Source organism: Anabas testudineus, chromosome 24 (assembly GCF_900324465.2).
Source record: "Anabas testudineus chromosome 24, fAnaTes1.2, whole genome shotgun sequence".
Classification (NCBI taxonomy): Eukaryota; Metazoa; Chordata; class Actinopteri; order Anabantiformes; family Anabantidae; genus Anabas; species Anabas testudineus.
In genome coordinates, this window is record NC_046632.1 from 13,027,858 (window position 1) to 13,043,066 (window position 15,209).

At 42.5% G+C, this 15,209-nt stretch overlaps 1 protein-coding gene across 1 annotated transcript; it reads right to left on the bottom strand.

Annotated features, from left to right (window-relative positions):
• Positions 1-3,621: 3,621 nt before the first annotated feature.
• dusp10 (dual specificity phosphatase 10) lies at positions 3,622-14,231 on the bottom strand. Its single transcript, XM_026341650.1, has 4 exons — positions 14,041-14,231; positions 12,137-12,966; positions 7,843-8,211; positions 3,622-7,605 (listed from the first exon to the last, which is right to left on the bottom strand). Exons 2-4 carry the CDS (start codon positions 12,918-12,920, stop codon positions 7,340-7,342), a joined length of 1,419 nt encoding a protein of 472 aa, XP_026197435.1. The 5' UTR covers positions 12,921-12,966; positions 14,041-14,231; the 3' UTR covers positions 3,622-7,339.
• Between the last annotated feature and the right edge of the window lie 978 nt (positions 14,232-15,209).

Here is a 15,209-nt window from a genome sequence, read left to right on the forward strand (position 1 = left end):
ATTTTATTACAGCATTTCCTGAGTTTCTTCATCAGTTCTTCATCAGTAGATGATCTTATATGTAGCACTTCCAGGGTTTCTCTTCCCTGTTGGCAGCCGAATGAACTACATCTGTTCACTCTTGATCCTGTGAAAAGTGTGTTGAGTTTGTTTTAATAAAACTTCCTCCATTCAAGGATCGCTTTCTAGCTTTTAACGCTACAATTCATGTACAAGTCAGAAACTGGACATGACAGGAGCCCATTAGGTCATCACACGAGAAGAAACAGTCTCAATCATGAAGACACGTCATTTAGTTTCAGAAATAGTTTCATGAAATCAACATGTAGGCATGGGCAAGCCGTTATTTGAATCAGAGCTTGTGTGTGCCTACATTTAGGATCTGCTGATTCAAATGTCCACAAATACATAATAACATCAGCACCTGTGAATCATGAGGCAAAGTAGAACTATTACCCTTCTGTGATGAAATCTGAATGACGAAGTCATTATTCTGTTCTGATGGTGTGATTCTGTCGGAGGAGGAGCTTCAAAGGGATCCCAAAAACGGACAGTAGAGCAGAGGCCGTGTGACATATGGCCTGTTGTCACCACACTGAGTCACAGCCTGTCTGTTGCGCAGTGGTCAGTGTGTGGTTAACATGGAATAAGACATGACACTTCGCAGTCCAGCATTCGCCACAAGTGATAACAAAACCACCTCCACACTCAGCCTGCGAGTCTGTGGACTCAGCAGCCCAAGATGACAGCTTTTTATTTTTTGTTTTGTTATGTTTTCATCTTGACTCTATGCAGAGCTGGTGTCGATGGCTTGATATCATTTTGATCTTACAGTAAAAAAAGTTTCTTCTTTTGTGTTCTCCCCCCGCTCCTTCGCTGCCCTTCCCTGTCCTCAGCTCCACTGCAGGTGGCATATTTGCATCTGATTATTTGCCGAGACGTTGCCCGTGGTGCCCGGGTCATGTCGGGAGACCCTCCTGTTATCTCCTTGTTGTGCTGTGTGAAATAGGCCATGACCTCTTCTGCTCTTTTTATCTACCTCACTCCATTCTTCACTGCTCTGCTTGGTTCTTTCCTGTCTGTCTCTGTCTCTCTCTCTGATGCAAGAGGATAATTCATACTCACCAACTAGGAGCTGACTGCGGGGAATCAGAGGCCAGAAATCATTTACAGCAGGAAAACATTACAGTGAATGGCAGTGACAGCAGCTACAGCTCATCCTGAATAATCTTATACAGTACTACACTATGTGGACAATCAGACCTAACACCCATATGTCATGAGCATCCCATTCCTCAAAGACAGGTTTAAATACATTTTCATTCTCCCTGTTTCTTTAAAGACTGCTGCTTCTTCAAAATCTAAACGTTCTGCAAAATGTTGGTTGGAACCTGACACATCACTTAATGACATTGTTCATCTCTCTGTTCATTAAAGTTGCCAGATTTGAAAATTAATAGTGTGACTGTTGCTGTTCTGATGTTGTCTGTATAGTCTCCAGCGTTGCAGTCAACTGCACTGTACAGTGGCACGGCACAGATGATGAAAAAAAAACAGCTTACACCTGGACAGTGTACGATCAAGTGGTTCCCAAACTTTCTGGCCAGTGACCATTTCAAATGAAGTCGTGTCTGCTTGTGTCGTGCTCATCCGAATCGTAGATGCATTGTGAGTAGTTCATAGTTTCCTTTCTCACATTGTTTTGTGTCCAAGGAAGAAAATGGCACAGGTTGGAAAGCAACTGGAAATATACTTTACTCTAGCACATAATGAAAAGCTCCATAGAACATACTGTCACACCGGTATCAGAGCATTCATATACTGAGAAAATGACTCATACTAGACATGGAGCTCACACATTGGGTCATACTAAGAACTGGTACAATGATATTCACATCTTTTGGAGCACCTTAAGGACTTGTTGACTGTCTCAGGTTCAACGTTTGCATTATTTTATGCATGAGTGCAAAGTGCTGCTGACGTTTAGTCGAGCCTCAGTAATGGGATGTCGCGTGAGTTCATCTTCCTGCGACGGCTTTGATGGTAACCAGTGCATCGGTCCTCGGGCTTGGAGATCCTCTGCTTTATTTCACCGCCTCCTCAGAAAAGAATGTATACACTTGATTTGCGTGTGTGTGTGTGTGTGTGTGTGTGTCCTCCTCTCAGACTCGCTTTGCCTAATACGTCCATGCAGGGATTGCTGGAGTGCAGCGTGCAGCAGCACAAAGATCAGGGCTATTCTGGTGCTGCCCGTCTGCCCAGTGCTGATAGGAAAGGATTAATGAGGCGGGGCACTCATCACTTGTAATTAGAAACAACGCTAAAACTATTTTTGTGCCTGTTCCTATGGAGAGATCTTGACCCTCAGACCCAAAACACCCTTTCTCTTCTAGCAGTAGATGCCTGTGAAGTTAATATTGGGCCATAACTCCTGCAGCTATGTGACACACGGTTCAATGGAGGGGAGTGCAGATAATTCACAACTCTGGCCGTGTGCTCCACTGGAAGCTCAAATGTCAAGAGGCTGATAGCGTCTGTCTCTTAAAATACACAGTGCAGGACTTGTTTTGTTGTTATTGATCTGAAATGATAGGTTCGTGAGTTTCTGTTGTCCTGGATTTGAAAGTGCGATGGGGCCTTAATCACGTAAAAAATGTCTTTTCCTCTTTATCCCTTAATCGGTTGATTCTCCTTTAACATCAGGCTTCTTCCGTCGTTCAGGCTGAAGAAACGACTTGGATGAGTGATGAAATGTTTCAAACCACATGAATGTTTCCACACAAATGTTTCTTTGGGGCACCACTGGCTCTTGTAAAGTTGATGCAACTCGCCTATTAATCAGAGGTGATAGTCATACTTCAATCATAAATGTATCTTCTAAAACTGTTCTACGTGTTTGTAAAATTCTTTTTGGTTTTGGACTAATGTTCAGAGAAAACAAAAAATGTGAAGATGTTATATTGAGCTTTTGGGAATCATTTGTTTTCCCCCTAATTATTTCTAATTTATAGGTTTAATGATTAATAGAAAATAAATCAAATTAGTAGATTACCTAATAGTGAAAACAGCCATTAATTACAGCCTTAGCAGACCAACATTGTTATTCATTTGACAGTATGTGGCTGTTTTTAACATCTGGCTGTTTCGCTGCAAAATGCTGCACTATGTTCACCAGTTAGTTGCTCGATTTGTCTCTGCTATGCTGCTGGTACTGACCAGGGAGCGTGAAGTTAATTAATCAGAGCAACAGAGAAACAGAACAGGTGCCAACTGCTGGATATTTGGTTGATAAGAGCCTTGAGGGAACACAAACAGTAAAGTAGCAGCATGTAAAACCAAAACAATGAGCTAAAAGATGCTGAAATGCTCTGTACAGATGTGTTCAAGTCATTTTTATGGGTTTCTCTCTAGAATTACACCACTCCCATAACACAGATCTATTGTTAATTAAAAATATTTATCAATTTCATTTAACTCAAAACATCTGGCACATTTTGTCTTCAGTAAAATATTACACTGCGCGCCAGAAGACTGAAGTAAATCAGAAACACATTTCTCTTTTACTCTGTGAAAGAATTACTTCATCTGAAGCAACCAAAATAAACTTCCAGGACGCCAAACCAAACTTGAAGCCTCCCTGTTTATTTCAAAGCTCACAATTAGGGATTACAAAATTACAGTGCTTCAATTGCAATAGTTCAAGGAGTAGTAGGAGAAGAGTAGGAGAGATGACAGACGAGTTGAGGAATTTTGAGCAAGTCATGCAAAAAGGTGTGGGAGAAGGCCTCCGTTATAATAGCACCCTTTGTGGAAAAAAATAAATCCATCTGTCCGTAGGTCAGTGCAAAAATAGTAATGAATATATGCATACAAAGAAAATAGATATATATTTATATACTGTTGACTACAGACACAAAGAAAAATTGGCTTGTAGAGCAAAGCCCATTTCCACCAGAACCTCTGAGCCCAAAGCAGAGACTCTTAAACAAGTCTAGTTGACTAGAGTGCGCATCAAATATGACAGCTTGATATTGTTCTAATACAGAACCGTGTTTCCAAATAAAAGGGAACAGAGCCAGACGCCTCCTGGAGTTGTCAATCAGGCTATGACCTCTACGGAGAGGGCAGTGCGGGAAAGACAGACAGCACCATAATGACTGCGAGTGTCCATCTCAGACCAGGAGCATGCGTCATTTTCCAACCAGATAAGAGTAACGTACAGTACAACAGTTACAACGGTTACATTGTTCAATCAAATAGGGTTATTACATACAAACGCAATGTGCTGCTGCATTTGTAGGAACCAGCAGATGGGACAAAAAAGTACTTACATAACATTGGCTCAGGTGACTTTTTTTTTTGTTTTGTTTTTTTGTTTTGTTTTGGTTTGTTTTTTTTGCAAATGTTAATCACTGAATATAAATGCACAAGCTACAAATGTGTGGCAAATGGTTATCATAGTCTATACTTTTTTAAAAGTCTTTTCAAATACATTGTGGAGCACCAGTAGACACCAATGACAACACCAACAAAAATACATAAGTGAGGACACGTTGCCAAACTGTTTTTTTTTTTTTTTTCCAACTTCGACACGTCGACACATCACACTTTTAACTCATGTCAGTCTTAGGCTGCAAACTTTTAGTCATGCTCAATGTTCACAGCGACCTCATGAAACCATTTTGTAATAGCTGAGTAAAGAAACAACCTGTTACAATTTCGTTTTGCATAGCATGAGTTTTCACGAGGGAATCTTGAAGCTTATTGTTGTAAATGTTGGTTTTGTAAAGCCTTACTGAGTGCACTGTGGATTTGTTTTCACTATGCTATCACGACTCATTCGCGTTCTCCTTCACTCTTAATGGCAAACACGTGATCATTTTTACAAATGTTTGGGTTCAGTATTGAGGATATAATGATTCACAAAGTGGAAAACAAATATTGTAAAATTGGTTTTGGTGCTTAGATGACGAAATTGTTGGCTCTGTGCTTCTTTTTTTTTTTTTTTCATGCAAACAATATAGAGCTGAGCATTATTAACAGTAACAGAAACCATATTTTGTGAGGGAGCTTGGTAAGAACAATAAAATAATGGATGAAAACATTGCAAATCCACATTTTTTGGTCTAATTTCCATGTTTTAACATCAGTTGAAGGATCACATGCACTTCGACAGCCCTTCAAAACAAGACCATTTAGATAAAAAAAAAATTTAAATGAAGATTTTATATGAAATTATGGTCTTTAGGCTAAAAAAACACATTTGTCTTCATTCAAAAATGAAAGTCAACATTTTGGACACTCAAGGCATTCAGACAATAATGCTGATCCATCACATTTTGATCATTATATTTTAAATGCTCAGTTTTCATGGCCATGCACACAGCCGTCTCACCAAGACAAGGTCTTTATGCTGCGTGCTCGGCTGTATGCAGGTGGTTGGAAAGGTCAAATCTAGATAAGAATGAAAGCATGAAGAAATAGCACTAGCTAGCTGAAACCGTTTTTAATTCCATCCTTTTTTTATCTATCTACATACAGTATATTTGTTTAACGTGAGTCAAAGGTGAATATATTTAGATGCAAAAGGAAGAGGGTAAATTTGTGTACTCTTTTTTACACCACTACTTTGTGCCTGGATGATTCACAATTCATCGTGGTGTTCAGTTTCTCCTTCAAATGCCACCACGAGATCAGAGTTACATAATGAACATTTTTTACCTCAAGGCTAGATAACATCTTTGAATGCAGTTCTGTAAAAATCTGCATATTACTCAAGAACAGCAGAGAATCGAAAAGCAAAATGTGTACGTTACATAGAGACCGAGAGGAGCAGGTTGCTCGGTGTGTTCTACATTTGTCTGCACGTGATGGTGTACCATGCACAGGCCAAGTGCTGACACATGACTTAAGGCATTGATAGAGGCACTAGAACAGCACGTGACAGCAGCACTTGCCTATGCAAGGCAGAGGAGCTCACTGTAGCTTAGTGTCAGCGACAGGGCGATGCAAAAGATTAAACAAGGGTCACTCTGCTCTACTGTACCACTGCTGTCACACTTCACTGTGACACGCGGGAAGAAGAAGTGTTTGTCTGAAGTCTGCACCTCAACTCTGCTACTTTACACTGGACTGAATTACATCTGAGGATGTAGGGCATCGACAAAAACGTAGCTACACAGGGACTGTAACACATTAAAGAACACTGCAATAGAGCCGGCTCATGGATGAACTGGAGCAAAACAAACAGGGGACACAGAAGCAGGCAGTGAAATTCCTCCGCTCTATTACATTAAACATCAGCAGTAGCCCTGTTTTACAATATCTACTGATTATTTCTAAGTGTTCTTTCTTCTGCCAGCAGCCATGCATAAAAACTTCTTATGGCTGTCTGGGAATATATTTATATATATATATATATATATATATGTGTGTGTGTATATATATTGCTAAAATATATGCATGTGTAGATGTAGGAATGGCAAAACAAAGATATTGAAGCAAGGACATGAAAATGAATTAGTGGGTCGACTGACATACACCCATAAGCTGCAAAAAAAATTAAAACCCTTTTTTTTTTTCTTTCTCTTTACACATCTGCAGCAAATATTACAGCGTAACTGTGTGCACCATAAACAATAATGTGTAGAACTGAACAACAGTAATTACATTAACATCAAAATGGTGTTTCAGCAAGGAGCTGGAAATGTTTTGTAATCATTACCGATATATACACATAAGATCAAGGTCTCAGTTGCATTCCACTCTAAAATTATTGCACAGTAAGCCGCCGTGGGCTCGTCATGGTCACCCCCATAAACTCCTGTATAAAAATAGAACAACAACATTAACACACCAAACATGTCTTCATCTTTTTTTGTTTTTTGTTTTTTTGACAGGCACTGCCGTGGCCAACCCCGCCTGAGTCTGCAAACATAAACTGTGTGCCACAGTGTGAGCTTTAAGAGTTAAATGTAATTGCCTCCAAGCACATAAAATATCTTTTCCAAACCAATTTTCTTTTCTCTCATATTCGCTCCTCTGCGGTCGCAAATAGGAATCTTCCCACTGACCGCTTCCTCTCTCTCTATCGCTCTAACTCATCTACTCCGCCGGGACTTCAGCCAGGTCCAAACAGTAGGGATTTTTGGCATTTCTCATCACCGCTGACCCAGAGCTTTGGCACTCCAGAGAGTCCAAGATGAGCATGAGGAGATTCAAGAAGAATACAGCGGCTCTCTCTCACTCACACACTCAAAGCCAGCTCAAAGAACAACCAGCCTCTCTTGAAAAACTGTGAGAGTGAATACAAGTGTGAGCATCGAGTCCAGAGGTTCGCTTAGACGACCGTCTCCACACCAATTAGCTTTGGTGTGAGGATTCGTGGCGTTATTCCATTGTTGAGGTCCTCCTCAAACTCTAACAGTTGGCCCATGAAGTTAAGGTTCGGGGAGATGATGGGCCTCCTGGTCTTGACAAACTTGTAGGCATCCGTCATGGTCATCCAGGTGTGCTTCATCAGGTAGGCGATCACGATGGTGGCTGAACGAGATACGCCTGCCTGGCAGTGGATCAGAAGGCCCATACCTGCTTGATGTGCTTCCTCTGCAGAAAGGAACATAAAAACAACAATATAATAAATGCTTTGTTCCATGTGAGGAAGTTCACACATGATAAAATAATAACTTCTAACTAGGAGTTGCCATTAAATACCAAGTCATAGTATGGTTTACTTATAAAAGTGCTTTGTCTAAATAAATGCACATGCCGTCAGTACTGAGCTGTTGTCTTGGCTCACACGTCTGCAGTGCAGACCTCTAATGTAAAGCTATGTCTTCATACCGATGAATTCAAATGCCTCCTCAAAGTATTGGCGCAGGTTCTGCTTGTTGCTGTCAGTGGCGGGCAGGCGCTTGTAGATGAAGAGACCTGTGTCGTAGTGGTAGAGCGGCAGGTGGGTGGTCACGTTTAGAATGTAACCAATGTTCAAGCGCTGCAGCAGGTTGATGTCCTGAGCGTCTTGCTCGTTCCCCAGATAGAGGAAGGGCAGGATTGGGGTCAGCTCTGCGTTCTCTATGTCCGGGGTGGAGGGCAGGGAGTGAGGTAGCGACCCCGTCAGGCCAGCAGCTGCGCCTGTGTCCAAGCCCTCGTGAAGGTGCAGCGAGTGCTCGCACAGGTTCTCATGGCTCTGTCTGAAGCAGCTAAGGCCCCCTGTGAACATCGAGAGAAGGATTATGATGTAAGCTCGCCACAGTTTGGACAATGAATGAAACTATCAAATAACAAAAGGCTCAATTATTTTTCCTTTTATTATTCCATGGCCTCTTTTTAAATGCAAATCAAACCCTGGGAGTTTGGGTATGGAGTGAACACAGACAGCATTAAGGGTTGATCTCCCACTAGTGTGACTCATGCTAAAAATACATGCACTCATGCTCCTGTGGACACCTACAGTAGACTTTGCATACACGTCTGATAAAACCAACGACAAACACCATTGAAGAGCTTTGAAGCCCTTAAACATTACAGAAATCTCCAAGCCTGCAACTAGATGGTTACATTTGGTTGTGATTTGAATGTCTCCATTTGGATATAAAATCAATACGGAGGGATCTGCACTGTTTCCACTAACAACCACTGTCCTTTCATATTAACTCTGTTTTGAGAGCCAGAGACGAAATACCTATGTAGACGGTTTTCACCAGCTAAAATATACAAGACTGACAGACTTTACAGGGAGTAGAAGCAATTCACTGCTGGTTTTTTCGTCTGTATGTGTTGAAAAGAGTAAAACTATAGTAAATGATCGGCCTTATCCTTTAACATGCTTCTCACTGGGCAGCTGCACTTCTCCAAATAACTGGTTTGCACCTGTTGCTGATGATGCCATCAGCCAATGTTTCCCTTCAACACAAGCGATGGGGAGAGGAGTGGAAATGTCTTACACACACACACACACACACACACACACAGTATTGTTCACATCATAAGAGCTGACCTCATAGCAAGTGAGGTCATTGCGCTACTTTTCTGTGGCAGGTGGGGTTTGGCATCGACTGTCGGCGCGTTCATCTTAAAATAGCCCGATTGTTAACCATGTACTAAGATTCTAACCTGATGTAATTTTGATTCTGAACGGACCTTTGCAGTAGTGGGATGTTGTGGTAATAATTACAATACAGTAAATGAAATAAAAGGGAAGTATTTACAGAACATGTGGCACAAAACTCAACATGGCACTAGGTGGAATTTCCACTCATACTGATATTTTTCTTCCATTTCCAATTACTATGGGCTCATAAGACAAAGCTGTATTCATAACATGGCATTTAAATGTGTTTAAAGTTGCATATTTACTCAACCAGCAGTCGTAAAGCAACATCAACATTCATTATAAGTCATGTTTCTGGCCACTTGACAAGTGAAGGTCCAGAGTTCAGCAGTTTTGTTTTGTGTGGGTTCGAAAACTAAAACAATGAGCTGAAAGACACTAGACAAGTGGCAGTGAACTGTTGGTTCACAATTCTAGCAAATATAAAGTTACTCTACGGGTTTTCATTATCATAATATACCAGTGTTGCTAAAAGAATCTGTAAAATACCCCACCACAGCATCACAATCTATAGGGAACTGACTTGTTATGTAGTTCCAGTTATGTAGTTCGATGATATTCCGCATTTCTCCCAGCTGGTGATGGATTTTTGGGGCCACAACCTTCATGAATATTTCAATAATGCATTAAAAAAACAAACCTGTGTACAATTATCATCTGAATCAGCAGTTCACCTGAACTCTACAAACCATTTTAGAGTGTTTTGATTTCATTGCTTTGATTTTATTGTGCACTCATTGACTTTGTTTACAGCCACCATCAGGCTGCTCTGTAGCTATAAAGCTGCTGATAAACCCTGTTGGGCACCAAACAAACAGAGACAGACTAGTTGGTCAATACATTGAAGCAACCGGCACCTGAAGAGCCAGATATTTTCACGAGGAGTTGGTGGAGACCAAAACAAAGCAAAAAGGATGTCAGTATATGAATGTTGTGTTTCCAGTTTTGGGTAGTGGTAAATATTTGAATATATAGAGAACAGTGCTCTCTGGTGCAGAAACATATCTTCGGATCTTTACTTATTTAGTTTCTTGTAACTTTATCAGCCATTAAATGTGTTGGAACTTCACAGTAAACTATCATTTCATATTTGGAAACTATTTGTGCGGCACACGTAAACAGTGAAAAAGCTAACCTAGTCACACAGTGAAGTGTGAAAACTGCTTCCTGTTTTATTTCGCACTGAACCACCACCACCGCTCTTTTCGGGTCAAGCCGAGCTGATAACTGACACTTTTCAAAGTAAACTGAGAATAACAAAAATGTCAGAAGCAGCACACTGCTGTGAGATGAAATCTGTTGAGCGTGACCGTCTGTCATTATCTCTGACTAAACTCACAGAGAGAAAACATGAAACTGTCTCTATCACTTTCATAAGCCATTGGCTCAGTTCCTTCTTAGAAATTACTGCTTCTACCTCGCCGGCCTCTCACGCCACAGACCTGCCGGTTCCAACTCTTACCCTAAACCTTCTGACATTACTGACATGTTGTTTATGGCAGTTCTGACGGATTAAATGTAACCTATTACTGCTGTTAGCTGCAGCAGGGCAGGGAGGGAAGATTTTATGTTTCCACTGGAGCAGAGTATCACACAATGACCACATCTATAATAAATCAAGACATGAGTATGAGTAAATATTTCAGCAGCATTCGTACTGTATATGCACGTTCTAAATATGTCACTGCATGCTTGCAATAACCAGATGCCAACTTCCCCTAGTTAGAAAGATCTCAAATATTTTAAGGAAATTAAGAATTAATTACTTCCACATTAAGAAAGAAGGAATAAAAGTGTACTAGAGCTTATAGTATAATGCAGTCAACATTCATACAGTACAAATGTTGTGTTTGGGGGTAGGTTTTATCTAGGATCTGGTAAAACATCAACATTTTCAAAACCTATACTGGAAACAAACATGTAAACAAAGGTACATGGGGATTATTGGCCTTCCTTGATATGACAAATGACTTGTAATGTAGATAAAAGTCAGGACGAGCCATTTGATTTCCTTCAGCATGGAAACTGGCTTGCATTTTTAGGGGGGATTAAACCAGAAAGATCAGAAAGACCGTCTGTCTGTTCCTCCCACTGAGACGAGCTTCAGACAGACACCGAAGCAGGATGAGAGACTGGAGAGGAGCCTCGTCCATCAAAGTGCACAGCGGGACCAGAGGACGGAGAGAAGAGAAGAGAGAAATCAAGGTGCTGTGATCTTACGGCTGGGCTGTGACTGGGAGGCATTTAAAAAACACTCACAGCCCAGCCCCTGCCACAACATGCTGCTCTGGCTTCAAACACACACACACACACACACACACAGACACACCAAAGATAGAAAACATGGCAGCGACCCAGAGACTGCTATCTCAACAGGCCTCCTTATTTACTAACAGCTGCTTCTCACTCTCTGCAAAATGCTTAATATGTGTCATATAGAGAACTGATGGAGTGGGTGCATATGTTTATGTATGAGGGTGATGCCGACAGTGTGTACAGCCTCCAATTATATGTGCAAAAGTTATTGTACGTGATATTATAACAGCTGTAAAGCTTCAGTACAAAGCTCACGGGATGATAAAACTACAAGCAGCGTGTTGACAAGCAATATCAGCTGACAACAGCAATAAAGGTCAAAGTTTAACTCCCGAGTGAAATAAACTGGCTCTTCAGCTGCTAAACGCTCGAGTGTGTTTACCAGCAAGTCCCTTCCCTGTTTGACGACTGGTGCTGAACAGGTACAGTACGTAAGGCTTATCAAAGCGCCTTGGTGAGACTGAATCAGCACTGTAAATATGTGGGTCAGACAACCAAAACACTGAGCTGAAAGGTGCATACTACAGAGCCACCACACATTTCATCAGTTTGTTTTGCCATTAAACTCCTACCACTGCTAAATCGGACATTGCATTCAGATGTCTTAACAGATTCACTCCCCCCAGTGTTAAAGTAAAGCCTATATAACTGTTTAAGTAATGCAGGCTTTTGTATCCCCAAGCTTTGATAACCCCACTTAAATATTACCTTTGAGGATGATGGGGTCCTTGCCCTCCCTCCTCAGAGACTCCAGGACAACATGTAGAGGCTGGGAGGATGTCAGTCGGTTGGGGTCCATGGTGCTCTCATCGTAAACCACTATCTCTTTGGAAAAGATGCCCTTAAAAGAGTCCCTGCCCTCGCGGCACGAGATGAGGTCCAGCACAGTGATCTTGCCCTGCTGCAGTCGCCGCCGGCTGATCTTGTCAGAGCAGTTGATATGCACGGCCCCCCGGATGTGGCTCTTGTTGTACTCCATGAAGGGCCGGCAGTCGATGATGACCGGCACGGGCCCTACAGGGTGTCCCATGGGACAGCATGTCATCCGCTTGGCCAGCTCATTGGGATGGATGACCCTCACGGTGGATATGTCCTTTGGAGTGCCCGGGGTTATACTAGGGGCACTTAATGCTTCATGGTTGCTGACCATAGGGGTGGGGGGCCCGGCATAGCTGAGGTTGGGGCTGCTGGCGCTCACCTGGCTGTGGTTGAGGCTCTGGCTGTCCTTCTCATAGGTAGTCACAGAGCAGCAGCTGGCACTGCTGCATCCACACGACAACGAGCGCGTGGAGCCCTTGGATGAGGGCATATACGTTACAAGATTGGCTGTCGCCCGGATCTTCACCACGGTGGTGCTGATGACTGTCTTGCTGCTGTTGCTGGTGACAATGGAGTCCAGGTAGCTGGTGTCCAGGCGCAGTTGGAGTTCCTGAGGTCGGATCGGCCTTGGCAGCGCCACCACAATTCTGTCGTCAAGAGGAGTTGGAGGCATGGGGAGGCCGAGGGCTGGACGTCTACGGAGAACTCAACAAGCCGCTCTGTGGGGACAGGGACGAGCCAAAACATGAGGCGAGGGAGAAAATCCGTCTCTAAACACAGTTCATTTAAATAAAATCTGCATCTCCACTGACTCAGGTCAAGGCTGTGACTGAACGAGCACACACAGACCGACCTCTTATCCGTTTGATCACCATGCAAACTAGAAAACTGCTAACTGAAGCCAAATATTAGTAGTGTCAACACCTGCATGGCAACACCCAAGTTGGTGTGAAAATTTAGGTGTGACACACTGGCCACTAATAATAAACAGTGAAATCATCAGGGAGTCGGGTGTAACTGAATCCTTTTGTGTGTAATTAATATGAATCATCCTGCTCAGATACTGTACATGTGAGAGAGAGAGATATTGAATTTTTTTCATCCCAACTCCGGCTGTCTGATCCAAAGCCCTACTAACAAGACAGGGGAGAAAAAAGATAACGATAAAATACTGCATCAGTGCAACGCTGCAGTTTGGTCTCTCTCCCAAATGGTACAAAAAAAAAAAAAAAGAGGGGTGGCATTTCCATTTGATCACCAGCCCTGAGCGTTTTCAAAGCATGTCATTCTGGCACATTATATAAAGACACCCGCCGAGCATTGCCTGTCCCGGCCATTGGCGTTGCTTTAAGCACGGTGCATGTTCAGCAAAAAGCTGAAATCATTCATGAGCAAATTCATTGAAGAAACCGGCATGAGAACGTGCCGAGAATGTGATATGGCTTTTCAGGACGAGACGGAGCTGCACACATGAAGGAAATCCAAATTACACATCAACATGAATTATAGAGAATGAAAGAATGAATGTGCCACGGCTGCTTTTTTTTTTTTTTTTTTTTTTTTTTTTGAAGGTAGGCTTTGTAACTTTGACGCAATGGTGGGATGAAATAAAGATGAGAGGCTCCAATGAAACACCCGATGAGAATAAACCCAAATTCAAGTGGTTGAAGCAACTGGAGATTTCTCTTCATTAATTATAGAATCGCATGACATCTCTATGACTGTACGTTGCCATTGCAACTTGTGCTTAAGACACCAAGTCCCAAACTTGCTGTGTGTGTGTGTCTGCTTACCGGTGTGTGTCGCGGTTGGCTGTAGACGGATTTATGATCTCCGCTCGCTGACAACGTCGCCTCCATTCAGTCCATCCCGGTGTTGTGGATCGGCAACATTTTTGGTACTTTAACCCTGCTCCCCCCCCCTAGAAATAATATTGAAGGAAGTCTGCCAGCCTACAGAAGTCGCGCAGCGGGATTGACGCGCCTCTGAGCCAATGCGCGACTTCATGAATATTAAATGTGATGCTTGTTGTACAGTGAAGTCCGGCCCTGCGAGGGAGGGGCCTGGCCCGGCTGTCTGCCTCTGTGGTTGGCGACTGGGGTGGAGGGAGCGTGTGTGGGGGGGGTGGGTGGGGGTGGTGGTGAAGGTGGAGGGCCTTCAGTACGCCGTAGGAGCAGTGATGATGTCACTGGCAGCCAATCAAAACGCTCTCCGGGAGGCTGGAGGAGGACGACGCGGTGCGTTCACGTGCTGCTCGTAAACGTAACATACAGCCTTCACCCAGGCAGTGGGGATGTAAAGCTCCTTGTTTGTGCTGTGGTGGAGATAAAGAAAAGTAAAAACATTTTAAATAATGTCCTGCTTTAAAATCAGCACACAAAATGTAATACATCTCTGATTAGTTCTATAGCAATTAAATATTGCTTATGACACACAGCTTATTCCTATTATGTAATTTTGTCAGTGTGGTATGACCTAAAGGTTCCAGGATATCCAGTGTTTAACTTAATCCAGTCTTGCATTGAAATCTCTTGATCTTGGTTTGTGAGCTAAGCTCTTTAAACTTGTTAAGTCATGAAGACATCCTGCATAGTAAAAGACAAAGAAACTAACAATCCAATAAATATTAAATACAAATCAACAAGCCTGTCTACCTGCAGGCGTTTGTCCACTTTGCTGCATTTCTTAACACTAAATACCCCCAATACATTCCTTTTGCCTTTATGTACTTACAAAAAAAATTCCGGCCATTTGTTTTGTCCTGAGTTAGTCATTTAAAGGCCTGCTGAGCTTGCTAGACAGTGTCTGCATCCTTTACGAACAAACCACATTTTCACACTTGTTCAGCTGCTTCGTCTGGGTTTTTGTCTTTCTAGTTCACCTGAGTTGTGCTTCGTGATGAGAAGCCCAAACCCACAGCAAGGGTATTCATTCTGCGCGCGTCTGATTTGGGAAGTTTTAC

Excerpts from the sequence above, each read along its gene's own strand:
- dusp10 (XM_026341650.1), bottom strand. The coding sequence starts at position 12,920 with ATGCCTCCAACTCCTCTTGACGACAGAATTGTGGTGGCGCTGCCAAGG. Across the intron at positions 8,212-12,136 it reads GGACCCCATCATCCTCAAAG|GGGGCCTTAGCTGCTTCAGA; the intron begins GTAATATTTAAG and ends CGATGTTCACAG. Across the intron at positions 7,606-7,842 it reads GGAGGCATTTGAATTCATCG|AGGAAGCACATCAAGCAGGT; the intron begins GTATGAAGACAT and ends TCCTTTCTGCAG.